We start from the raw sequence: 26,663 nt of genomic DNA, 5'->3' as shown, positions 1-26,663 counted from the left end.
ACGAGTCACACAGCTCCAATTTTATGCTTTCAGGCTTGCCATGAGATCTTCATTTAGTGTCTTGCATTCCAGTGGCAAACTCTTCCTGCAATACATCGTCGACGCATCTGTCAGAACAGAAGGTGCGTGTCTACATTACCTTCGCTCACATCAACAAGACTGGTCCGCCAGTTTTCAGTCACTGACGATTGTGTGTTGGTTCGTTCCGTGCATTGTTATAATGTTGCATTTCTTGCTGATTCATTACATTACCAATTTTTCAAATATTGATTTTCTCCCTGTGCTTAAAAATCATTAAAAAAAATTGGCCTGATTATGCAGCGTATGGTACGCCGCGGGTTGGCTAGTTTAATGTAAAGTGTTAAGCCTGAAAAACCCTCTTATTCCAGGGTTACAGGGGATGAGTTATGTAGGAAGAATTAAACAGCTGAGCCTTTTCAGCTTAAGAAAAAGGAGATTATTAGGGGATGTGACTGAAGTGTTTAAGATTATGACTTGAATTAGTACAGAAGATTGAGATTGTTACTTTAAAATGTGTTAATCAAGAACACAGGAAAACAATTGAAAACTTGTTGAGAGTAAATTTTGAGCAAACATTAGGACATTTTTCTTCACCTAGAGAACCATAAAACATGGATTTTGTTGCCAAGTACTGTAATATTCTAGACAGTAGAACCTTTCAAAACTGGACTTGATGTTGTTTTGGAAGAATTAAGTGGATATGACTAGCATACTTTTTTAGGTTGAATGGACTGTATGCTATCCATGAGTGAGGCAGAGCCTTCCAATAAAACACAATGTTGTGTAAATGATAAGCTGTAAAGCCAGTTTTAGAATAAAATGAAACTGAACCACTAGTTGAATTAAGCAATAGAGCTGACAATGTGAATTTGTCATCAGATGTTAGCAAGGATTGTGAAACCAATGCATATGTACAAGCAAACTGCCATGATATGCCTGTGAAATCAGTTGTTTCAAGGTTCAAATGGTGCAAATAGGTCATGACAAAAAAGCACACTATTTGAGATCAATTAGAAGGGCAAGCAAGACATTTGTCCCTAAGCACTGTTCAGAATGAGGCAACTGTCGTTCATGTCAGGGGAAATGTGGAAGTCACTAAGCCTTGCGCTATGGTACCCTACAATAATACAAGGGGCATTGGAGTAAAAACACTGGATACGCTGTATATAAACATCAGACAGGGCTATAGGGCTAAACCCCTAGCACATCTTGGCCAGTCTGATCATACATCCCTGTTTCTGATCCCTGCATATACGCCCATCAGGGGACAAGCTCCCACTATGACCAGGACTGTTACCTTATGGCCCAGGTATGCCTCCCAACAGTTGCAGGACTGCTTTCAGAGAACCGACTGGGAGGTTTTCGATCACCAGGACCCGGAGAGCCATATGACAGCAGTCCTGGATTACAGTGCAGCCAGAGTGAACCTGAAGAGAGGCATCTGAGAGGCCAAGGCAGTATATAGAAGGAGGATAGATGACCATCAGACGAGTAATAACACTAGACAGGTGTGGCAGGGTGTCTAGCACATCACCAGCTACAAATCCAGCAACTCCTTAGCCGCTAAGGGAGATGCTTCTCTGGCAGAGGAGTTGAATATCTTCTTTGCCCGTTTTGAGGTGACACCAACAGCAGTTCCATCACAGCCGCCTGTTCAAGAGTGTTAGGTGAGGCGGATGATGAGGAAAGTGAACCTGAGGAATGCTGCAGGACCTGACTGGGTGGCTGGATGGGTGCTGAAAGACTTTGCGGATCAACTGGCCGGAATATTCACTAGGATTTTCAACCAGTCTCTGTCCCATACTGCCTTAAGTCCTCCATCATTTTTCAGCTGTGAAAAAATCCATCACAAACAGTCTGAATGACTTCCACCCAGTGGCACTCGCATCTGTTATTATGAACTGCTTTGAGAAGTTGTTGTGGAGTCATGTCATCGCCTTTCTGCCAGTAGACCTGGACATATTTCAATTTGCTTATAAAGCAAAGAGATCCACGGAGGATGCTGTGGCTACAGCTCTTCATGTTGCCTTGACACACCTGGAGCTGCAGAGGAGTTGCGTGTGACTGCTCTTTGTGGACTTCAGCTCCTTGTTTAACACCACCCTCCCACAACAACTGGTGTCCAAACTGGTAGATCTGGGACTTCCATCACTTACCTGCAGTCGAATACTGGACTTCCTGTCTGGTAGCTCCCAGAGGGTTACAGTAGGCTGGGTCCCCACACCTCCACTGCTCTCTGCCTCAATACTGGGGGTTGTGTGCTCAGCCCGATCCTCTACACCTTCTACACATATGACTGTATTCCCACCCACCACAGCAACAAGATCATAAAGTTTGCAGATGAAACGGTGGTCGGACTCATCTCGGGCAAGGAGGGTGAGCTGGCATACAGGGACGAGGTGGAACAGCTGTCAGAGTGGTGCAGAGTCAATAACCTGCTCCTCAAAATCAGAAAAACGAAGGAGATTGTTAATGACTTTAGAAAAAACATTTCATTGTATGGTTTTCAGAAAGCTGTGCCTTTTTAAAAAACATAGTCATCAAAGAATTATTAGGACTGCAGTCTGATAATGGTAATGGCAGGTATAAGTGATAAGTATAAGATTTGCTGGGAGGGGACGCTGGCGCATGCATGCTGTTGCTGCTCTTCCCTGCTAACAGCACTTTTCACAAAACTCGCTTTAATTCTACACTTTCTTATGCTTGTTTTATTTCCTTTATTGTACGTATAGTTCGTACATGCAGCTGACTCGAATTGTATGGATTTGGTTAATATTTACAGATTTTATGGACTCTACTTTGACTGGGAACAACTGAACCAGTGGATCATGGGACGAGACCTATGAACATTTCTTTGTACCTGGCGATCTAGGACCTCGGGATATTTTGTCTCCTTGATTATATTTGCTATTCTGGTCTGCTCCCAATTCATTTTACAGTACTGTTCGACTAAGAACTGATCTGATGTTCATACCCACCTGGCCGGTGGCTCAGGGGTGATCACGCCTGTAATACCCAGCTTTACTGTTTATGGCGGTATGCTGGAACTTCCAAATCCTGCTACCTCCTCCTGCTATGCTTTCTGCTGCTTTGCTATCTCCGCTCATCTATGCTACCACACCCGCCCATCTCACCGGTTCTGCTGTGTTTTGCTGCTTCTCCACTGCTATCAGATAAGTATTACTCACTATCATGCTAAAATACTCTCATGACAAACTCCTTATTAAACAGTTTGTCCAGAGCAAATGGTCTGACTGGAACATCCTAAAAGACGCTGGGATTTTGCAGCGCCTGAAATATGTATATCACAAGTCAGGACACCGCCACCGCCGGCTGCGAATGAAAAGACCACTAGTAGCATTTGCTACGGAATACGCCGTCCTTCTCATGGCCCTGGAAAAAGAAGTGTCAGTGTCCCGAATTTACATTGTATGAAAATAAACTCTGATCACGGCTTTGTGCAAAAAGAAGCCTCATTAACTAATATTGCACTGTTTAATTCGAGATCTCTTAATGGTAAAGCATTGGTGCTGTCAGAATTCATCACTGACACCAACCTTGATATACTGTGTCTAACGGAGACTTGGCAAAAACCAAACGAATTTACGTCTCTCACGGAGGCGACTCCACCTGGATTCACTTTCCACACAGAGCCCCGCAGCTCAAGACAAGGAGGTGGACTTGCAGCAATTGTCAGAGTAGACTTAAACATCAAATTAATCCCTATTGATTGTCTATTGTCTTTTGAGTGCCTGGCTCTTAAACTAATAGCAGAACCAGGTCCCGTCTCACTCATTGTTCTTTATCAACAACAACATTTATTTATATAGCACATTTTCATACAAACAGTAGCTCAAAGTGCTTTACATAATAAAGAATAGAAAAATAAAAGACACAATAAGAAAACAAAATAAATCAACATTAATTATCGGCCTCCAAAATACAATGCATCCTTCTTATCCGATCTGATTGAACTTTTAACCCACCTAAGCTCTTACTCTCAGAGAATTATCCTTCTCGGTGATTTCAACATCTATACTGACATTACTACATCTAAACTGAGAAATGAATTCCTATCCTTGTTGGACTGTTTTGACTTGACACAACAGGTTGATTTTCCCATCCACTCTGGTAGTCATATATTAGATCTGATCTGTACTTCTGGACTATCTGTTGCCAACATTTACAACACTGATTTGGGACTCTCTGACCATAAAGCAGTACTTTTCACTGTCTCATTATCTCTCCCTCCTCTTATCTGTAAACAACAAATTTCTTACAGAAACCTTAAAAATATCTGTCCCTCTATCCTTTCTGGATCCATTTCTGATCTTTTACTGTCTTCACCTATTCCGTCAACACTAGATAGTCTTGTTGACCACTATAACACAGTCCTTCATTAAGCATCAAATGAAACAGCTCCTTTAAAACATAAGGAGGTTTCCTTTGAGCGTTCAGCTCCTTTGTATAATTTAGAATTGTGATCTATGAAAGCAACTGGCCGACGCCTTGAGAGAGTGTCACGTAAGACTGGCCTCACTGTTCATATACGGACTTTCTCTTTTTTTCAAGAACACCCATTATGGCAGAATAATAGAAAGTGGCCACGATAACCCAAGGGTTTTGTTTTCTGTAGTTAATTAACTAATCGAACCCGCATCTGGCCCAACTACCTCTTCTACTGAAGTCTGTGAGGAATTCCTCCACTTTTTCCGTAGCAAAATTAAAGATCTAAATAATTCAACTAACATAAATACATCAACTGTTTATATCTTTCCCTGTTTTCCCACTATATCCAGCTCCTTCTCTAAGTTCTCACCAGTCACATCTGCGTTTGTTAATAAACATGCTTTGTAAGATGAGATCGACTACTTGTGTACTGGACCCCATCCCCAGCACACTACTTAAATCCTACTTTCATGCCATAATCCCGACTATTACAACAATAATAAACTCATCCCTTGACACAGGCTCCGTGTCAATCATTTTTAAAATTGCTTCTGTAACCCCAATGTTAAAAAGTCTGGTCTTGATGCTGACAATCTTAACAACTTTCGGCTTATTTCCCACTTACCTTTTCTGTTAAAAGTTCTTGAGCGTGTTGTAGCCTCCCAATTCACCAATTACCTAACCTCTAATAATTTGATGAAACCCTTTCAGTCTGGTTTCAGGGTGCAGCACAGCTGTGAAGCTGCTCTGCTATGGGTAACCAATGAATTGCTTATGGCAGCAGACTCTAGACAAACCAGCATACTAATTCTATTCGACCTCAGTGCAGCATTTGACACTGTGAGACATGACATTCTACTGTCCAGAATGGAGAACATGCTGGGTATCTTTGGCACTGCCCTCCAGTGGTTCAAGTCCTATCTGACTGATAGGCAAGAGTTTGTTAGTCTTTGCAACAGCAGGTCCAGCACAGCGCCAGTCATACAAGGAGTTCCTCAGGGTTCTATCCTCGGCCCTCTTGTGTTCTGTATACATATGCTTCCCCTTGGCCACATTATTCGTAGCTATGGACTGGGTTATCATTTTTATGCAGACGATACTCAACTTTATTTCAGTGTCAAAAGTGGGACCTCATCAGAGCTTTCTCAGCTCACAACCTGCCTCTGTAAAATTAATACCTTGATGCAGCAGAACTCTTTAAAATTAAATTGTAACGAAACTGGCCTCCTTCAAATTGGGACTAAAGTGCAGCTTAATAAAATGAGCTGTTTCCCAGTCCATTTTGGTGGTGATCGCATCAGACCTGCATCTACTGCAAAGAATCTTGGTGTAATTTTTGATTTCTCCCTTTCTTATTCCACCCACATAAACCACATTAAGAAACTTTATTACTTTCACCTCCGTAACATACCCCATGTTCGCTCCTTCCTCTCCTTTTCTAACGCTGAGAAACTTGTCCATGCTTTTATCACATCCCGCATCGATTATTGCAACTCCCTGCTGGCAGGTGCCCCTTCTAATCTTATATCACAGCTTCAGCATATTCAATACTCGGCTGCAAGAGTCCTCATACGAACCAGCAGCAGCGAGCACATCACACCCATCCTGCTCTACCTTCACTGCCTCCCTGTGTCTTACAGAATCAAATATAAAATCCTACTAATAACCTACAAAGCCTACTACTTTAGTGACCTTCTCCATCACTATGTGCCTGTCCACCCACTAAGGTCCTCTGATTCTGGCAATCTTGTTGTGCCCCACACTAATCTACACTCCATGGATGACAGGACCTTCAGCTGTATTGCGCTCAGACTCTGGAATGACTTACCAAAATTAATCAGGTCAGCTGACTCCATGAATTCTTTTAAAAAACAACTCAAAACTCATCTGTTCAGGAAGACTTTTAGCTCTACTTGACTACTTTATTACCCTTTTTTTCTCTGAATTTACTGTCCTAATCTTTGTACAGTGCTATATACTGTATACCCTGCCGTTATATCTTAAACTCTGTGAAGTGCTTTGTGCATAGGAAAAGTACTATATAAATAAAATGTTTATTATTATTACTAGCAACTTGGCACGCGCTAAGCTGCGCGTTGGATGACCACAGTTGAAGGACTCAATCGTAAGGACCTCTCGTTGGGTGTCTCATTGGCACGCTTTTGCCTCTTTCTTTCGCGATCACGGCGTAATCTGTCTTCTCTCTCTGTAGGGGTTTCAGTTGCCTTTCGTTGTGCGGCAGAGACGCGTCATTGAGCTAATCTGTGTGAATGCTGAGTGTCCGTTTCTTGCGAGCGACTGTCACGCCTTTGCCTCTTTGTTTCGTGATCACGCTGTAATGTGCCCTCTCTCGCAGCAGCAGGTTTAGTTGCGTTTCGTTTCTGCCTTGTTTCGTAAGGTCTCCTCTGTACAAGTGCACATGGGTAGCTGAAGACGGAAAGGCATAGTGGGCATTGTGAAACACACGAATTGGTGACCAGGGGAACCATCCGACTCAGACGCGGGGAACTCAGAACTTCCCCAAAAGAGTTGATCCCTGTAAATAGTTAATAGTATATCAACAATATAATCTGTTGTAGTACAGGTGTTAATTAGCGTCACACCTCATAACCTGCATACATCACGTGTTTGGCTGTAACGCCAGAAGCTCGGTGGACGCTGTAAGGGTAGGTTGTGGTTTCTGTTTCTTTCGTGATTTTTTTATTTAATTTTATTGATTATTTAATAGGCAGAGGGGAGAAGACGTTAATGTGACGCTCTGTCTATTTCATTACTTTTGTTTTGAAAAGATTTTCGGGAACAGGAAAAATAAAAGCAAAGGGGAAAGAACGGAGTGGGGTAAGCAGGAATTCTGAGAGGGGACGGACTGAGGCTTTTCTACAGGGATGCTGTACAGCCAAAAGGAACGCGGACACGGACACCGCGCTGGCTTTTATTACATAGATTAAGTGGAGCTAGAAGCTGGTTGGACTTGAGTAAAAGATCTTTTTTAGAAGTACCAATAAAATGTGTAAGCTGAAAAAAAATTGACAAATTAATCATTATTTATTTATTTTTTAATTCTTATTTGCTTACTGTCTTATTTGTGAATTTCCCCTTGGGATTAATGAAGTATCTATCTATCTATAGAAAAAAAGTTATTTCTGTAGCAGACTTTTCTGTACTACCCTGGGAGCAAATATTTAAACATTCAGAGGTAACGAGGGTAAATAAAACAATAGCATCATTAAAGACTGCTGCATCAGAATCACCATCTGTATTGTCATGCACGATCCATCTCCGTTCACACTTTATGTGCTAACTTAAAGTGGTCAGTTATGAACTATGACATCTGGATTACAAGACTCTCAGAAGCAGCACTTTTTTCATTGGTGTGAGCAACAAGCGAACTCTTATTCTTGGAACTGCAGGGCCTGTCTATACTACTGCAAGTGGAGTGCTTCCTGGTGACTTCAGCTGAGCTCTCTCTCCCTCACACACAACCCAACTTTTGATCAACACCAATAGTAAACAATGTTTCAGTAGCTTGCATATCAAATACCACAATACAAATCAGTACTCATCAGTGTTTGTCTGAAATGTATTATTATTATTGTATTTTTTAGAGATGTACAACACCCTTTGACCTTTGACTAATAAATATTTGAATACACAATGGGCGGTCGGAAAATCGAGAGTACACCTTATGAGAAGGATTTAGGAGTCATAGTGGACTCAAAGCTATCAACTTCCCAACAGTGTTCAGAAGCCATTAAGAAGGCTAACAGAATGTTAGGTTATATAGCACGATCTGTGGAGTACAAGTCCAAGGAGGATATGCTCAACCTTTATAATGCACTGGTGAGGCCTCATCTTGATGATTTGTGTGCAGTTTTGGTCTCCAGGCTACACAAAGGACATAGCAGCACTAGAAAAGGTCCAGAGAAGAGCGACTAGGCTGATTCCAGGTCTACAGGGGTTGAATTATGAGGAAAGATTAAAAGAGCTGAGCCTTTACAGTTTAAGCAAAAGAAGATTAAGAGGTGACTTGATTGAAGTGTTTAAAATTCTGAAGGGAATTAGTACAGTGGATCGCGACTTGTATTTTAAAATGAGTTCATCAAGAACACAGGGACACAGTTGGAAACTTGTTAAGGGTAAATTTCGCACAAACATTAGGAAGTTTTTCTTTACGCAAAGAACGATAGACACTTAGAACAAGCTACCAAGTAGTGTGGTAGACAGTAAGACGTTAGGGACTTTCAAAACTCAACTTGATGTTTTCTTGAAGGAAACAAGTGGATAGGACTGGCGAGCTTTGTTGGGCTGAATGGCCTGTTCTCGTCTAGATTGCTCTAATATTCTAAACAGATTAGCCACATAGAATTATAGTCTGTGTTATACATTAAGACAAGCATATGTATTAATTTAGACAAAATACATGTGGATGTTTCAAAGTGTAATGTAGTACTTAGGGTGTTGTATCATGTTAGCCATTATGAATATAGAGAAAAGCCAAGCAAAATGACACCTTTTATTGGCTAACTAAAAAGATTACAATATGCAAGCTTTCAAGGCAACTCAGACCCCTTCTTTAGGCAAGATGTAATACAGAAACTGGAGTACCTTATGTTTATATACACACACTAGGAAAACAAACAACATTGGTTAATCTTTAAATGAAAAATCTTAAATGTAAAAAATTAATAGATTCATTCAGGCTAAGATTAATTTAACAAGAGAGAGAAGAACAATGTATGGTCAAGATCTTTGGATAAGATAACTGTCCAACAAAGTCCTTTGAAGTTTGTGATGAGTTTTTCAAAACATCATGGGTCTGTAGACAGGTTATCTGTGTCAGTCTGAAAGATGCAAACAGTCATACCTGGCCATAAAACTCTTGTCTCTATTCAAGCCATGTTATAATGTATTACATTTTAACATGAGTTTAACTTCTCTTTCTTTTCTCTCTTGCTGTGTTTTGAAGTTGTCCATAAGCACTGTGACTTTAAAGTCCCTCTCACAGTTTCCATGGCTGTTGAAGTGGGCTGCTACAGGAACATCTGTGTTGCCATGTTTAATGTGGAACCTGTGTGAATTCATTCTCTGGTGGAGTGTTTGTCCAGTTTCTCCCACATAGAGTGCAGTGTCAGGACATTTCATGCAGAGAATTAGGTAGATCACATTAGATGATCTTCAGGAAAATGATTCCTTTATGTGATGTTCAAGTCTGCGGTGTGGTATAATTATACGGTCTGTATTGTAAATGTAGGCACATGTTTTTCATCTTTTCTGTAGGTAGGGAGATGTGCCATTTTCTGTCAGTTCATTTAGGGAGCTTTGGACAATTAGTTGCTAAAGGTTTGATGGTTGTCTGCAATGTTCCCTCTAAGCTGAGCGCGTGAGCGATCGCTCACACAAATTCAGAGCGTTGCTCATACTTCCCGCACGATTGCTCATTCCGACGGCATCGCTCGTACTTATCACAAAAATTGGTGCTCATAAATTTTTGGCTTAAACAAAATGTCGCTCATAAACAATGATTTTTGCTCACTATATGCTACTCCTTAGAGGGAACATTGGTTGTCTGTATGTCAAGAGGGGAGGTTCAGGAAATATATTTTTCAGTGTTTGGTCATTGTTTAGAATGGGCTTTGCAGGACAAAATAAGAGTCCCTTTGTGAGTACTGAAATTTCTGCTTCATTTGGTGTGTATGAGGATAGATTAACAATGCAAGTCTGTTGCTCTTTGTTTTTTGCTATTAAGTGTCCAGCTTTCTCTCATAATCTATGCAGCTTTTTCTTTTTGTTGACAATAAGGAGTTTCTGGAGTTTTTTGTAATAGTTCACAAACTTCAAAGGACTTTGTTGGACAGTTATCTTATCCAAAGATCTTGGCCATACATTGTTTTCACTCTTGTTAAATTAATCTTAGCCTGAATTAATCTATTAATTTTTTACATTTAAGATTTTTCATTTAAACATTTACGAATGTTGGTTCTTGTCCTAGTGTGTGTATATAAACATAGGGTACTCCAGTTTCTGTATTACATCTTGCCTGAAGAAGGGGCCTGAGTTGCTTTGAAAGCTTGCATATTGTAATCTTTTTAGTTAGCCAATAAAAGGTGTCATTTTGCTTGGCTTTTCTCAAAGTATAATGCAGAGTCTTGTGGTCATTGCTTCAAGTATGAAATATTTATATTATCTATATTTATTATATTAATGAATATTTTCATGGAAACTGAATTTGGCGGCACATTACATGGTTTCTAGCCTGAGAAAATGTCAAACGTAATGCACATCGTTTTGAGAATGTCAAATTCCATTAATAGAAATCACAGGGGATGACAGATTTCATGACCCTATTACAAACTCTAAGTAATATTTCAAATTTTAATAAGTATCACAAGCTCTGAGAAAATGAGAACATGCGAGATGGGACATTACAGGCAGAGCAATGTAAAGCAACATACAAAAGGTACTCACTCACAATGTTTTTTCAGACATGACAGACCCTTCATATATACACAGTATATACACAATACACAGCTGGCTTTCGTAACATTAGAATTCCTGAAGCCTGCAAAAATATTTGTAATATGTGGCCACCTTAATTTTACTACACCTCCTCCTCACTGCGTTAATTATGCACCGATAGCGCCTTTGCTTTGCAAATGTTTCAATCGGCCACAGGCAGGCAGCCAGCCTGCTCAAATGACTCCCCCCCTGCCCTTAAATGAGGCAGCTGATGTCTGTTTATCTGGGAGTGAGGTGTCTGGAATTGTATTGAATAATATATTGTTGTTATTTGAAATATATACATAGTTATGGTACTTGTAAATTTTATTTAGTTTTATTCTCACATGCTAACAACATTTATAGTAAAAGTATATGTAAATAATATATATACTGTGTGCCAATAAATAAAAAAATTTTATGTTCATTCAAGCTGTACTAGGCTACCTGTTATATCTATGGAGTAGGGCAATAGGGATATATTCTTAGGATGACAAGCTGATTCAAAGCTGATTCAAATTCAAAGAGTTAGGTACCAAGCTGAGGAGCAGAACTGACAAGGTAGTCTTCTCCGAAGTTCTGCCTGTGCCACGCGCCAGTCCAGGTAAGATTGAGGAGATTAGAAGGCTTAACGCGTGGCTCAAATCTTGGTGCAGGGTAGAAGGGTATAGGTTTATGGGGCATTGGGACTCCTTTTGGAACAGATGGGACCTGTTCCGCCGTGACGGGTTACATCTGAACCGGAGGGGCACCAATGTATTGGGGAGGCGTATGTGTAGGCTAGTCAAGGATTTTTTAAACTAGGGAATGGGGGGGCAGGGAGTTTAGGACAGGCCAGATTTAGATCTATACATGGAAGAACAAACAATGGTGTAGAAATAAAAATGCATAGTAATGTAAATTTTAAGCAAACACGTAAAGATAGAAGGATTAACACATTAAAAATAGCTTGCCTTAATGCTAGAAGTATCAAAAATAAGGTAAGTGAGTTGGAGTTGTATGTAGCAGAGCACAATTATGATATTATAGCAATAACGGAAACCTGGCTAAATAACAAAGATGGGGATGAGTGTAACATAGAGGGATACACATTTTTTAGGAAGGATAGACAGAACAGAAAAGGAGGTGGGGTTGCTGTTTATGCCAAACAGGAATTAAATGTAAGTCATCTTCAGTTGGATGATGAGCCCCATCTTAGTGAGGACATGTGGCTTCGCCTGGAAAATATTAGGGAAAAGGTCTCATTTTAGGAGTGTGTTATAGACCACCCAATTCAGACAGTAATTTCAACACACATCTTTTAGTAATATCAAAAGGCAAGTTTACAGGGGATATTATAGTCATGGGGACTTTAATTATCCAAATATTAACTGGGATAACCTTACAGATGGAGGAGCACAAGAGCAGGAGTTTTAGAAGTAATCGCGACTGTTTTTAACACAGCATGTTAAAGCACCAACAAGGGGTGAAGCCTATCTGGATTTAGTATTCTGTAATAATCAGGATAGAATTGAGGGTGTAGAGGTGATTGAACCACTAGGGTCAAGTGACCATAATGTAATACAATTCTCAGTATTTTGTAAGAGTACAGATGCAAAGACTAAAATTGTTAAGTTGAACTTTAGTAGGGCTAATTTTGAGCAGATGCGACAAAGTCTAAGTAGGATAGACTGGGATAAGCTTTTAAATGTGGAGACAGTCGAGGAGCAGTGGAACAGGTTTAAAATGTTTTACATGTAATGCAGGACAGATACATACCTAAATTTGGAAGTAATAGGAAACTAAAAAATCTCCACGATGGATTAATAAAGATTTAAAAAGAAGTTGCAAAGGAAAAACTGCTGTATAAGGCATATAAGACTAATGACTGCAAAGAGAACCGTAGCGTATGAGAACATGAGGGCAACCATTAAGAAGGATATCAGAGAGGCTAAAAGACAGTTGGAGAGGAATATAGCAGATAAGGCGAAAGAAGACCCCAAGAGATTCTTTCAGTATTTTAGTAGTAAAAGAACAGTTAAGGAGGAGGTCAAGTTCATCAGGAATAGTAAAGGGAATTAAAAGATACAGACAATGAAATAGCAGATGCCCTAAACTTACATTTTTCTGAGGTGTTTACAAGTGAGCAAGTGGATAACCTGCCAGAGGTAAACACAACTACTAAGGAGGTACTGAGGGATTTGGAAATTGTAGAGGGAGAAGTGCTGCTCAGATTAAATAAGATGAAATCAAACAAATCACCAGGCCCAGATAATATTTATCCTCGTGTTCTTAAGGAGGCTAGTGAGTACATATATAAACCCTTGACACATATTTTTAGGAAGTCACTGTGCACTGGAGAGATTCCAAAGGACTGGAAAATGGCAAATATCATCCCATTATATAAAAAGGGTGACAGGGCAGATCCAAGCAACTATAGGCCAGTAAGCTTAACAAGCATCACAGGAAAATTAATGGAAGGAATTATTAAGGATAAGATTGAGCAACACATGACAAGGACAGGAGTTATTCTGAACAGTCAGCATGGGTTCAGAAGGGGAGGTCGTGTTTTACTAACATGTTGGAATTCTATGAGGAGGCAACAAAAGGATACGATCAAAGTGGAGCTTATGATATTATTTATCTGGACTTTCAGAAAGCATTTGATAAGGTGCCACATGAGAGGTTGGGCATCAAGTTAAAAGAAGTGGGAATTCAGGGTGATGTTTTTAGATGGGTGCAGAATTGGCTCAGACACAGGAAGCAGAGGGTGATGGTGCGAGGAACCTCATCAGAACTGGCTGATGTTAAGAGTGGTGTTCCACAGGGGTCAGTGCTAGGGCCGCTGCTATTTTTAATATATATAAATGATTTAGATAGGAATATAAGTAACAAGCTGGTTAAGTTTGCAGATGATACCAAGATAGGTGGATTAGCAGATAATTTGGAATCCGTTATATCATTACAGAAGGACTTGGATAGCATACAGGCTTGGGCAGATTTGTGGCAGATGAAATTTAATGTCAGTAAATGTAAAGTATTACACATAGGAAGTAAAAATATTAGGTTTGAATACACAATGGGCGGTCGAAAAATCGAGAGTACACCTTATGAGAAGGATTTAGGAGTCATAGTGGACTCCAAGCTATCAACTTCCAAACAGTGTTCAGAAGCCATTAAGAAGGCTAACAGAATGTTAGGTTATATAGCACGATCTGTGGAGTACAAGTCCAAGGAGGTTATGCTCAACCTTTATAATGCACTGGTGAGGCCTCATCTTGAGTACTGTGTGCAGTTTTGGTCTCCAGGCTACAAAAAGGACATAGCAGCACTAGAAAAGGTCCAGAGAAGAGCGACTAGGCTGATTCCAGGTCTACAGGGGTTGAATTATGAGGAAAGATTAAAAGAGCTGGGCCTTTACAGTTTAAGCAAAAGAAGATTAAGAGGTGACATGATTGAAGTGTTTAAAATTATGAAGGGAATTAGTACAGTGGATCGAGACTTGTATTTTAAAATGAGCTCATCAAGAACACGGGGACACAGTTGGAAACTTGTTAAGGGTAAATTTCGCACAAACATTAGGAAGTTTTTCTTTACACAAAGAACGATAGACACTTGGAATAAGTTACCAAGTAGTGTGGTAGACAGTAAGACGTTAGGGACTTTCAAAACTCGACTTGATGTTTTCTTGGAGGAAGCAAGTGAATAGGACTGGCGAGCTTTGTTGGGCTGAATGGCCTGTTCTCGTCTAGATTGTTCTAATTGTTCTAATTGTTCTGATGCGCCATCAGTGAGAGCAAAAGGATTCAGATGCCACTTGGTGTAGCCTGGACTTTTATAGTACTGAAAAAATGTGTGGCAGTTCTAGTGCTGTCTGTGGAATCAAAGACTTGTGAATTCACAGATGCAATCAGAGAAAGAATATGGCTTTGAAAAACTTACAAATTAGGCAAATAAATAAACTGACCTATTTAACTGGCTAATAAACCTGAAATCATACAAAAGCATTAGAAAGCCTGTCCCAATGAATGTTTCCTTAGGAAAATGTTTGAGAAGGAATTAGACAAGGAAAATGTAATTTTTAGGTTTGTGTCCTCTTTAGGAAATTTTCTCTTTGTCCTTTTGGCTGTGTATATATGCTGTGGTGATTTTGGACCCGGGCACAGACAGGCAGACATAGAATGTCCCTAAACACACATGTTTATTCTCTGCTCTTCTGCACTGCACAAACCCAGTGCATCAATCACCAATAATACAGTCCTTTAGACTTCTTGTCTTTGCCACCTCCAACTCCTCACTCACATACTTCACCCTCTTCCACATGACTCCGGCCCCCGAATGGAGTGAGACGGCCTCTTTTATACATCACCTGGATATGCTCCAGGTGCTTCCTGATCTTCTTCCAGCAACACTTCTGGCGTGGCGGAAGTGCTGCTCTTGCACCCGGAAGCACTTCAGGCATACCTGGACTGTTCTTCTGGCAGCACTTCCTAGTGTGGCGGAAGTGCTGCCTTCCAGAGCTCCATAATTGTCTGGGCGCCCCCTAACGGTGACCAACGAGTCCCAACAGGGATGAGCTTCCAAGTTGTGCTCCCGTGGTCCCCAAGCAGACCAGGGTGGCTGCCCTCTTCTGGCTCAGGGAAAGTATTGTTCCTCTCCCAGTCCCTCCAGGCGTCCTGGCTGGGCAGGACCCCCAGCCGCCCCCCACAATGCATATCTCCATCTTCTATGTTAAGAAAAATGTTACTGTTTTGTTTATTGAAAGGAAGGATGTTTGGGTTGTTTATTTGAAAAATAGGATATTGCATGCCTGACTAACAAAAGAGAGCAAGTGGAGGAATTTTATATTGTCATTTACATGAAAAAAATTTTTTCCCAATAATGATTTTACAAGATGAAAATTTTAATGACATACAACTACTATTAAACCTTAAACATACATTCAGCGCAATATTTACAGTGTGATAATAGTAGTAGCGATTTCCTTAGATCCTAATTTTGCTGATTAGAGTTGTATGGGACAACTTATTCACAGCATTATGCACATCTGAATTCAACATATTTGTATTTTTCTATAGTTTTATGTAAAATGGGACATCCACAATACTTCTCTCTTTTCAAATATTTGGTTTCAGAGCAATACAGTGGCATGTAAAAGTTTCACCATCCTTGCTTAAAATGACTGTTGCTGTGAATAGTTAAGTGAGCAGAAGAAATATTAAAGAAATGCATCATCTTTAACTTTATGCCCTTTGGTGATCTGATGGTCAGTTCATCTTCTCCTCTTTTAATTATTCACAGTTACAGACATTTTAAGCAAGGGTGCCTAAACGTTTGCCTGCCACTTTTGTACATAAATTAAACTATTATATTCTAGTATATAAGCTTCGGTTTGTGTAAAGTATATACATTCTGATTATTTTGCTTTATAAACTGGATCCCGTCAGGGATTTCCTCTGTATCTAGTTTTATTTTCATAATATGAAAATCTTTTATTTTCTCATTGTGTAAACAAGAAGGAATTCTGGGAATTTTAATTAAAGTGCAAGAACAAAAGATCTCTATGCATTAGACTGGTATTATATCACTAATACACACTCATCACTTCCTTATACATTGAATGTATTTGAGAGGTAGTGTATATTTTCAGTTAAAGATTAATTTAAATAAAGCATTGTAGTTATTTTATGTCAATGGCCTTCCAGGTCATTTGTTTTCATTTTCTTATTCTTTTTCTTTCCCACTACCTTCAACTCCCCAAACACCCCTCTATACGTGAAGTAGGTCCCATCATTTTAGAGAAGTGTGAATGGCAGAAAAATGATGTGGAAGCAAAACTTTTCCTATCTGATTTAGATCACATTCATATGTGTTAGTAAATCTGGTAGAAGTATACACAACCAGTGTTTGAATTCTTATATTTTTCTGCGAGAATCTTGTAAACAAGTGTGGTCATAGGTAATCAGATGCTCCTATGTGCATTCTGAAATTGGCATACCACTGTTTTGTATCCATATCACCCACAAATTGCTCTCTACCTTTCCTCTGTCCTCTCTAGTATCAAAAGGTTTCTACATACAGATACAGAAGTAATGAATGCACTCAAAACAACAGATAAAATCTTTTGCTTTCTATTTGTCGTCTTTGTCACAATGATATGACAAAGTTTCTGATGTTCAAATGTTAAGTAGTAGAAATAGTAGTAGTAGTAGAAATCCAACACTGTGTTTGTTATTTTGGTGGTGAATAAGGTAACGTCAGTGTAATGAATTTGTTTTTATTGATTTTTTTTTTTTGCTTACAGGGCACATTCATAATAGACGTATGTTCATACTTATAATGGATTTTAATCACGTGTAAAGTTTGAACAAACCCCCCCCCCCAAAAAAAAATAGATTAGAGCCAAAGATAGAATTTTTAGCCTCAGTGTAAATACAGCCTTGGTGCCCTTTATGCATGAATAAAAAGTATTGTTGAAGACAAATGAAGTGGAAAAAATCAATTTGCTGCAAACTGGTACATGTATAAATTAAACATTGAGCTATATTTACACATAAAAGTGGTAAGGATGCCAGAGAAAGTAAGACTGTGTCAACTTGCTTTGGTACCAAACAAAAAAATGAAGAGTGACATTTTTTTAATGGTTTGGTATAAAATGCATGTATTAACTATTATTTTATTGCATTTTAGTTTTTTTTTTTTAAACTAGCTTGAAGAAACTAAAAATTCAGTGTGCATAATATTCCTGGATCCCTGTATTGTGACACAGACTAACATACAAATTTGGGTATGATAACTGTATTTTTATTGAGAAATAATAATATAGTAAGATTTTCATCCTCTTATATTAGTGCAGTATATATGTAGGTTTTGTAATTTTTGCATGTACAAGAACCTGCTAATATTAATCTAGTGACTTTATTTTTCCTAGATTATAATTTAGGATCACTTAAAGTATGATCAAGATACATTTGAATATACGGAGGAAACTGTGATTTATGAATGAATGAATGTTTACTTTCAGATGTAGCAAATGAGAAACAAAGGCGCCTACTCTGTAACCTGGAGATGGAACAGATGGCTAAAACAGCCAAAGCTTTGATGGAGGCAGTTAGCCATGCACAGGCCCCGTTCACGAGTGCAACACATCAGGAGCATGTCAGACCCATGTTTAAGGTTGGTCATTTAACCTGTTAGTTGTACTTTCATATAGTGATACTGATGATAATAACCCAAAATTAGAATTAGTTTTTAACTTTTTCTTGAAAATTCTCCTCTTTAAATGTAATTTATGATTACATTCTAAGCTATTATGGAAAAAACTTAGGATCATATGAGTCATTTTTTTTTCTTATGTACTGATGATTTTGTTTTGGTTATATGATTCATGTTAATTAATAGTTTACAAGTAAATACGCCTAAATGCAGAAGCACTTTCTTAGGTGGAGCATTTAAAACCTTATAATGATGGCAACGTCTTGGCAGAAATATATATAAAAGGCCCCTATTATTTATTCCTTGTAAGAATCCATCAAAGGTTATGTTATAGTGAAAACTGGTGAAATGCCACCAATCGAACATAATATTTTAAACACATCTTATTCAAAGGCAAAACCTGATATTTAATTTTAAAACAAAAGTTGTATGTTTAACACTGCACAAATTCAGGCAATATGTTACTACAGACATGCTATTTAGTGCTGTTTTTGCACATCACTTTGATGATCAGCCTTTTTGTAAGTTTGAGAAGTTAGCTTATTACCTTTATTAAGTAAACCTTATAGCTACACCTCTTCAAAGCATACTTTCTGACAGTGTTTTCTACCCCTCTGCTCTTTTTTGATCTACAAGTATACTCAAAACAAATTTGTAAATGCTCCTCCAGTATCCTAAAATTATCATTCTTCATTTCATCCTATTTTGATTTGCTCTTGACCCTTGGGTGTTATTTTCTGCTTAGATGCAAAAAGGAAATAACTAACATAATTCTGATCCTTTTATTAATGTAATACTTAAAATGCCCACTTTAAAGAGGCTTTACAGTTTCCGCAGTGCACATTTAACTGCCTCAGTCAGCATGCTGTGTGACACAATCTGTCTGTCTTACATGGATTCTGGCTTGATCCATAATGCCTAAAACAATGAGGCATAATTAAATTATTCAGACTTACCTTATTACATTTATTCTACACCTGTAATGGATAATAAAGACCCCATTTAGTTTAATCCTGTCTGCTATTCCATAATGTCTAACTCCCACCTGCACATTGATACAGTACAATTGTATTGACTGGTACAATTAATTGACAGTTGTTTTATGTGAACCTGTGGGGGTGTGTGAATGTGTTTTTATACTGAGGTTGCCTGCTTACCAGTAGAAATGTTTACTGTAATACACAGTATTTCCTGTTTATCTGCCCTGTGTATGTACACATTCATACCTTTCATAAACTGGTCCAGGATACTACACTGAGACCACCATTTCCAAAGTGTTTCAGTCCAGTTGTTTTGGTCCACACCAGAGTGCAAATGGTGTTTTCACAACTACCTTTGTTTCATTTAACAATTGGTTAAAAAAGACCCAGTAAGTGAATTTTAGTATAAACTGTTCAATATTTTAGTAAATGTAATTGAATTGATGTTCACATGCTGTTTGGTTTCATTACTAATAAAGAGGATTTGGGTCAGATCTTTTATCATTTTATTTTACATCAAGCAAGCACAGATTCATTTTTCTCACTTGCAGATGGGTGTTGGTATTAAGAAAGGAAAAATAAAAAATAATACAACCAGCTTCTTGTGAATGCATGCATGTGTCTGTTGATGACCCTGCAGCTTATATACTGCTGTGTCCCATAGTGAATTGTGGACAAATTAAATAATGTGTGAGTAGTGGTACGACATTGTGCTTAAATGAAACTGAAAGACAAAGTGACTTAACATGAAGTTTAAATTAACAGATCACCTGTGCAGTAACTAAAAATATGTGGACGGACTGCTAGTAACACTCATTATTAACCTTTTTTGTTTTTATTCAGTTTTAGTTTTTCACGATTTGCTAATTATAGGTTTTTGTTATTTTATTTTTTTGTTTTATATTTTCATTAATTAATTTTTTATTACATTTTATCAGGTTTGTGTTACCTAAAATGGCCACACGGGCACAGTATTGCAACCGTAAAACACAGTTTTGTTAATAGTTGTCAAACTGTATATTATTCATGTTGTACCTGTCAACTTAATACATACAATATTACTGTCTGACAGAACTAAAGTTTCTCCTGATAATGTGACAGTGGCTTCAAGTAAAATCAAAAAATGTAAGAATCAAATGACAAGTGTGCTCTGATTTCATTTGTTACCTTAATCTGCAGTATGTTTAAGCAAATGGTTATTTAATTTCAAAACCACTTTATTATTTTTGAGACTCCTTTTGCGAGGAGTAAGTTCACTATACATACAGTATATAAAATTTATTTTTCAGGGAATTCTTACTTTGCTTATTTTTAAATATTTTTGAAATTATTTCTTGAACTCTATTAATAACAATAATAGCTGAAATAGACATGAAAGCTTTGCCATGAATATATTGCATTTCTACAAGCATACCATTTACATTAAATACTGAACATTTGTTATTGCAACATTTCAGATCTTTCACTTAATAAGTAACATGCAAAACCTGGAGAACTCACTGTGTGCATAAAGTGCGAGGATGTCATTTAACAAGGCATGTAGGATTAAACACAATAAACACAGTTTCAAACTATATCTGAAGTTACACACACTCAGTCCACATATACATGGGAAGAAAATTCAAACTCTGTACAGACACTGACCAGGCTAACAAATAAACATAGCAATAACAGAATTAAACATAAGAATAATAGAAACCCGGCTAAATATCAAAGATTGGGGATGAGTATAACATAGATGGGTAAACATTTTAAGGAAGGACAGACAGAACAGAAATGGAAAGCGTCTCTTTATATAATTTAAATGCAAGTCATCTGCAATTGGATGATGAGCCTCATCTTAAGTGAGGAAATCTGACCTCATCTGGAAAGCATAAGCGAAACAGGCCTTATTTTAGAAGTATGTTATAGACAGCCCAATGCAGACAGCAATTTCAGTGCACATATTTTAGTAATATTCTAAATACGAATTTACAGGGCAGTATTATAGTGAATGGGGATTTTAACTACCCAAATATTAATTGGGCTAACCTTGCAAATAGTGAAGCCCAAGACCAGGAGATCTTAGACGTAAACAGTGACTGTTTTTTAACACAGTATGTTAAAGCACCAATGCCGGGGAGACCTGTCTAGATTTAGTATTTTGCATTAATCAGAAGAATTGAGGGTGTAGAGGTGATTGAACCACTAGGGTCAAGTGAACATAATACAACACAAATCAAAGTGTTTTGGAAGAGCAAGGCTTTAAAGACCAAACCTGTTATGTTTAATTTTGGTAGCTCAAATTTTGAGCAGATGCTGTTCAGTCTTAAGAAGAATGGACTGTGATAAGCTTTTGGGTTTGAAGACAGTCAAAAAGCAGTTAAAATGTTTAAAAACTTTAAACTTAATGCAGGGCCTGTACATATCTAAATATGGAAATAGCAGGAAATTAAAAAAAACTACAGTAGGCTAATAAAGAGTTGAAAAAATAGCCATGTAATGTGTGTAAGACTAATAACTCCCATGTGAATCATAGAATATATGAGAGCATGAGGGCAACCAATAAGTAGGAAATTATGGAAGGTATCAGACAGTTGGAGAGGAATATAACAGATAAGGTGAAAGATGACAGAAAGTGATTCTTTCATTGTTTTAGTAATAAAAGAGCAGTCAAGGAGGAGGTGAAGTGCATTAGGAATAGCAAAGGGGAATAAAAAAATACTGTTAATGAAATAGCAGATGATTTAAACTCTCATTTTTCTGAGGTCTTCACATGTGAGGAAGTGAATAACCATCCAGTGGTAAAAGGAACTACTAATGAGCTACTGAGCAATTTGGAAATTGTAGAGGGAGAAGTACGGCTTAGATTAAATAACATTTATTCCAAAGTTATATATATATATATATATATATATATATATATATATATGTGTATATATATATATGTGTATGTATATATATATATATATATATATATATATATATATATATATATATATATATATATATATATATATATATGTATATATATATATATATATATATATATATATATATATATATATATGTGTGTATATATATATATATATATATATATATATATATATATATATATAATGATTTTACTGATACAAAATGGCGGTTATATAGCAGAACAAAACATGTGACAGGAAATGGTTGGCATTGCAGCAGGAACCGGAAACAATGTCATTCTGATGAGCCGGAAGTGAGGGGGGTTTGTGGGTGCCGAAAGTGACATCATCAAGGCTGGCCGGAAGTGACGTCATTGCGGCCATTTTGGAACCTGGAAGTTGCTGGATTATTTTTCTTTTTGTTTTCTGTTGATGAAAGAGAGTTCAGGTAAGCACCACGTGACAACCCCTTATCTTGCGATGTTTTACTCACCTTTAGGTTCTTTGACTGCCTCCTAATCGCACATGTGTGACAATATATATACAGTATATACTAGCAAAATACCAGCGCTTCGCAGCGGCGAAGTACTACCTTAAAATTTTTATTAAGAAGAAAATTAAACCTTTTTAAACTGAGGGAAAATATGCCAATAATTATTTGTTAAGGATCTTTTTGTATGCCACGTTGTCAGTTCGGCCCTCCGGTTGTAATATGACCAAGATGTGCGCTGAGCTTACTCTTAAGCATATAACGTACAGTTGGCCATGTGAAAAGCAATCTTGCCTCAAATCTCACAGCTTGGATTGCTGCTATCATAATCGGTTTGAGTTTCATGGTTTGTTTCAATTACGTTAGTATTTGCAGAACTTGTTGTGTTGAAGTGACATTCGGCATCTGTCAAGTAGTGTAGACATACAACCAGTTTCATCGATAACTTCGCATCCAGTTTTTGAGAGTTTAAACATTCATAAACATCAAAGTGTCCACTACTCAAATTGTCACCTGTAAATCTAAAATTTTAAGAGGCATTGGAGGTTGTCCAAAGGTGTAAAATATTTGGCCATTTTGGTACACTTGGAAGCAACAACCGAACAATTCAGCAGCAGCCATCGACTCACATGCAGAACCATAGGTGAAGGGCTTAAGCATTTCACTCTTGTAGTACTCCTGTGTAGTATAATTATCTCCTGTACCGTCATCAGTCCACAACTTGAACCTGTCCCAGTCATTCAATACATAAGACACAATGTTCCTCCGGATATCAAGAGTGAGCCTTATATGGGCGTGCAATATGTAACAAAGAGAACGGAAAAGGCAGGCACCATCTCCGGGCATGGGAACCACTCGGTAAGTGACAGTTCTTTGATTGATGGTGATCACCTCGATGACATGTTAATGGGGGTACGGTTGGAACGATAAAGGAAATGGGTACCTGAACAATGTAAAATAAGTCTAAAATACCTAAACAATAACTATAATCATAATAAACAAACAATAAAACAGTGGAGAAACCGTGGATTAAATAAAAAGGCTGCAGTTATCAGCAGGGAGACGTGAATACCGTGGCGTAGCAAGGAAGGGAATGAAGGGACCAGAGCGATGGACGGCCTTATATAGGCAGGCAGCCAACAATGTGGAAGGCCTGGGGATGGGGGACCCAACGCCGCCTAACATGGTGACCGAGCTGCAGGCTGTGGACGTATATATGTACATGAGTAGGATTCAGTTAGTGTTGGGAACCCGCATACCAAATTTCTTGAAGAGGGGCCCATAGGTAACAAAGACAGTTGGAAAGTTCAATATGGCGGCCGACAGTGGCGTCATACCACCGAAATAAGTACATACATCGGTTTCGGTTAGTGCCCTGAAGCCGCCTACCAAATTTTGTGAAGGTGGGGCCATATATAAGAAAGTTTAACATGGTGGATTTAGAATTTCGAAATGAAACCTGCTTAACTTTTGTAAGGAAGCTGTAAGTAATGAGTCTGCCAAATTTCAGCCTTCTACCTACACGTAAAGTTGGAGAATTAGTGATGAGTGAGTCAAGATTAGCACAGGGAAGTCACCTACCAAATTTCATGAAGATGGGGCCATAAATAAGAAAGTTTAACATGGCGGACATTGTCGACCGTTATGACCGTTACACGTAGAATTTCGAAATGAAACTTGCTTAACTTTTGTATGTAACCTGTAATGAATGAGCCTGCCAAATTTCAGCCTTCTACCTACATGGGAAGTTGGAGAATTAGTGATGAGTGAGTGAGTCAGTCAGTCAGTCAGTGAGTGAGGGCTTTGCCTTTTATTAGTATAGATCACTCTGCTCCTCCAGCTCTGGAGTGGTTTTAATACCAGCGACTTCTTCACAAAAGCTTTTCCCCTCTTCTCCCTTTTCTATCAAATAATGCAATGTCTGGAAGCTGTTTTCAAACACAGAACTGCAAAAAGTTACCAGGTCCTGATTCTGTCTCACCTGCAACAATTAAACATTGTGCTAGGCAGCTCACTCCCCTCTTCGCAGACATCTTTAACCAGTCCTTTGCACAGTGCACTGTACCTGATTGCTTTAAATCTTCTGTTATTGTTCCTGTTCCCAAAAGTGATAAAATAAAGCTTATGATTACAATGATTACAGGCCTATTACTCTTACTTCAGTTCTAATGAAAATATTTGAGCGACTTGTTCTAACCCATCTGAAGTCTGTTACTATTATTGTTCTTGACCGTCTTCAGTTTATATATCGAGCAAATAGGCCTGTAGACCATGCCATCAACATGGGCCTTCACTTTCTGCTGGAGCATCTGGACAGTAAAGGAACTTATGCCAGAATACTGTTGGTTGACTTCATTTCAACACCATAGTCCCTGAACCGTTGTTAATTATACTCCAGACTGATCTGAATGTTTCTATCTGTAAATGGATTTACAGTTTTCTGGTAAACTGGAAACAATATATTCCTCTGGGCTCCCATCTCTCTAACTGTCTCCATATTAGCACAGCTGCCCCTCAAGGCTGTGTACTCCCATACCCAATACACTTTAGTCCTTTGACACCAGTGACTGTAGGTCTACTGATTGTTCAGTTAAAATAATTAAGTTTGCTGATTATTGGTCTGATTACTAATGGCAAACAAACACATTATAGAAAAGAGGTGTCTCATCTTGTGTCTTCGTGTGTTTCCAACAACCTAGTGCTCAATACCACCAAGACAGTGAAACTGGTCATTGACTTTCGCAAACAGCAGTTACAACCTATAATAACCTGGTGGAAAAAAGTGATTCTGATCTAGTAATAGCAAAAAAAGTACTAGTGAAATGGGTTTTATATGGAGCGGCTCTTAGCCTAGCTAGCAAATCTGTTCGTTTACCCCACCTTCTGCTTCCTTTCCCTGTGCCATCTACATCATCTCCCTCCAGCAGTAGGAGTCAAAGTTAGTCCCAATGATCTAAGATGCTCCTGTGTAATTGCTTTCAAATTTTATTAATAATCTGTGCAGTTCAAACCGATCTTTAAAAACTTCTAGCAACTGTAGTAAATCTTCACTCTTTTTTTGTCAGACATATTCCTTTACAAATACTAGAGAGAAATATTTGTTCAGTTCATTTGTTATTTCCTTCTAATTCACTTCAAATTTTCTTTGATTTCTCCATTTGTGTCCCTAAGGTTTCTTAAATTCTCTTTTATTGACTTGTTACTGGATTAAAGGTAGGTTTCTTTTTTGATGTTTCATGTGTTTTTTTTGATCACTTGCTGTAGTGTCTGGAATTATCTGAATTACTTTCTTGTACAGTGATCATTTCAGTTTTATGTTTTTTAATAATGCTTCTCTTTATCCACTTCTGAAGAGTTTTTGTCTTTGACTAAATGTTACTTTATTGGGGCGATCAAAGTTTCACAGAAGATAATCCCCCAACACTCCTCAGTCGAATGTTAGTGTAGTGCTCTGGCCTTCCCTCTGCCTCCCTTCATGATTAATATGTCATGTGTAGTAAAGTAATACACAATAAGGTAATAACTAAATGAGAAAAAGCAAGACACAGAGTACCACCAGTAATTTGGTTCTACTTCAAGCACTGGGCCTTATACATAATTCACAATATTATTTCTTTTCACATGTTGTTTCTGTACAGTGTTTAAGACTTTCAGTTTATTGCACAGCCCATGTAAATATGCAGCATGTAAAAGTCAATGCTGTATTGTAAGTTAAAGTTAACGATTCAGTATGTACTGTTTTTGATTTAAGCAGTCCACAACTGTATAGGTGGACAGATCAAAGCGTCACATTCCATTCTGATTGAAGCTACCTTTTTTACAGGATGCGCTACATGGTGATATTATATTTATACCCCAAGTCCCCATTATTCCTACTAGTTACCTATTTGAATTCAAAGTAATATAGTGTCCTGAAAATTGTATTTTCCAATGACCATCAACAAAGGCCAAGATCAGTCTTAAGGAAAAGTAGGAATTGATCTACGGTATAAACGTTTTCCTCATAGTCTATTAATTATTATTATAATAATATTAACCATTGGTTAAAAAAATTGTTAACAGAAAAATACTCTTTAAGTTACATAGTACTTCTGATACATCCGATTAATTGCACTATAACTGAAACCTGTTTTCTTAGGA

At 38.1% G+C, this 26,663-nt stretch overlaps 1 protein-coding gene across 1 annotated transcript in view; it reads left to right on the top strand.

Annotated features, from left to right (window-relative positions):
- Positions 1–26,663, top strand: part of LOC120514612 (brefeldin A-inhibited guanine nucleotide-exchange protein 2-like) — a 570,108-nt gene that overhangs the window by 222,222 nt on the left and 321,223 nt on the right. The window contains exon 9 of the mRNA XM_039735092.1: positions 17,969–18,120. Within this exon, the coding sequence (XP_039591026.1) occupies positions 17,969–18,120 (152 nt within the window). The remainder of the gene's footprint in view (positions 1–17,968; positions 18,121–26,663) is intronic.

This window comes from Polypterus senegalus, chromosome 14, assembly GCF_016835505.1.
Source record: "Polypterus senegalus isolate Bchr_013 chromosome 14, ASM1683550v1, whole genome shotgun sequence".
In the NCBI taxonomy this organism is placed as follows: Eukaryota; Metazoa; Chordata; class Cladistia; order Polypteriformes; family Polypteridae; genus Polypterus; species Polypterus senegalus.
Note: the sequence above shows the minus strand (reverse complement) of the source record. Positions and strands in the feature narration are given on the sequence as shown.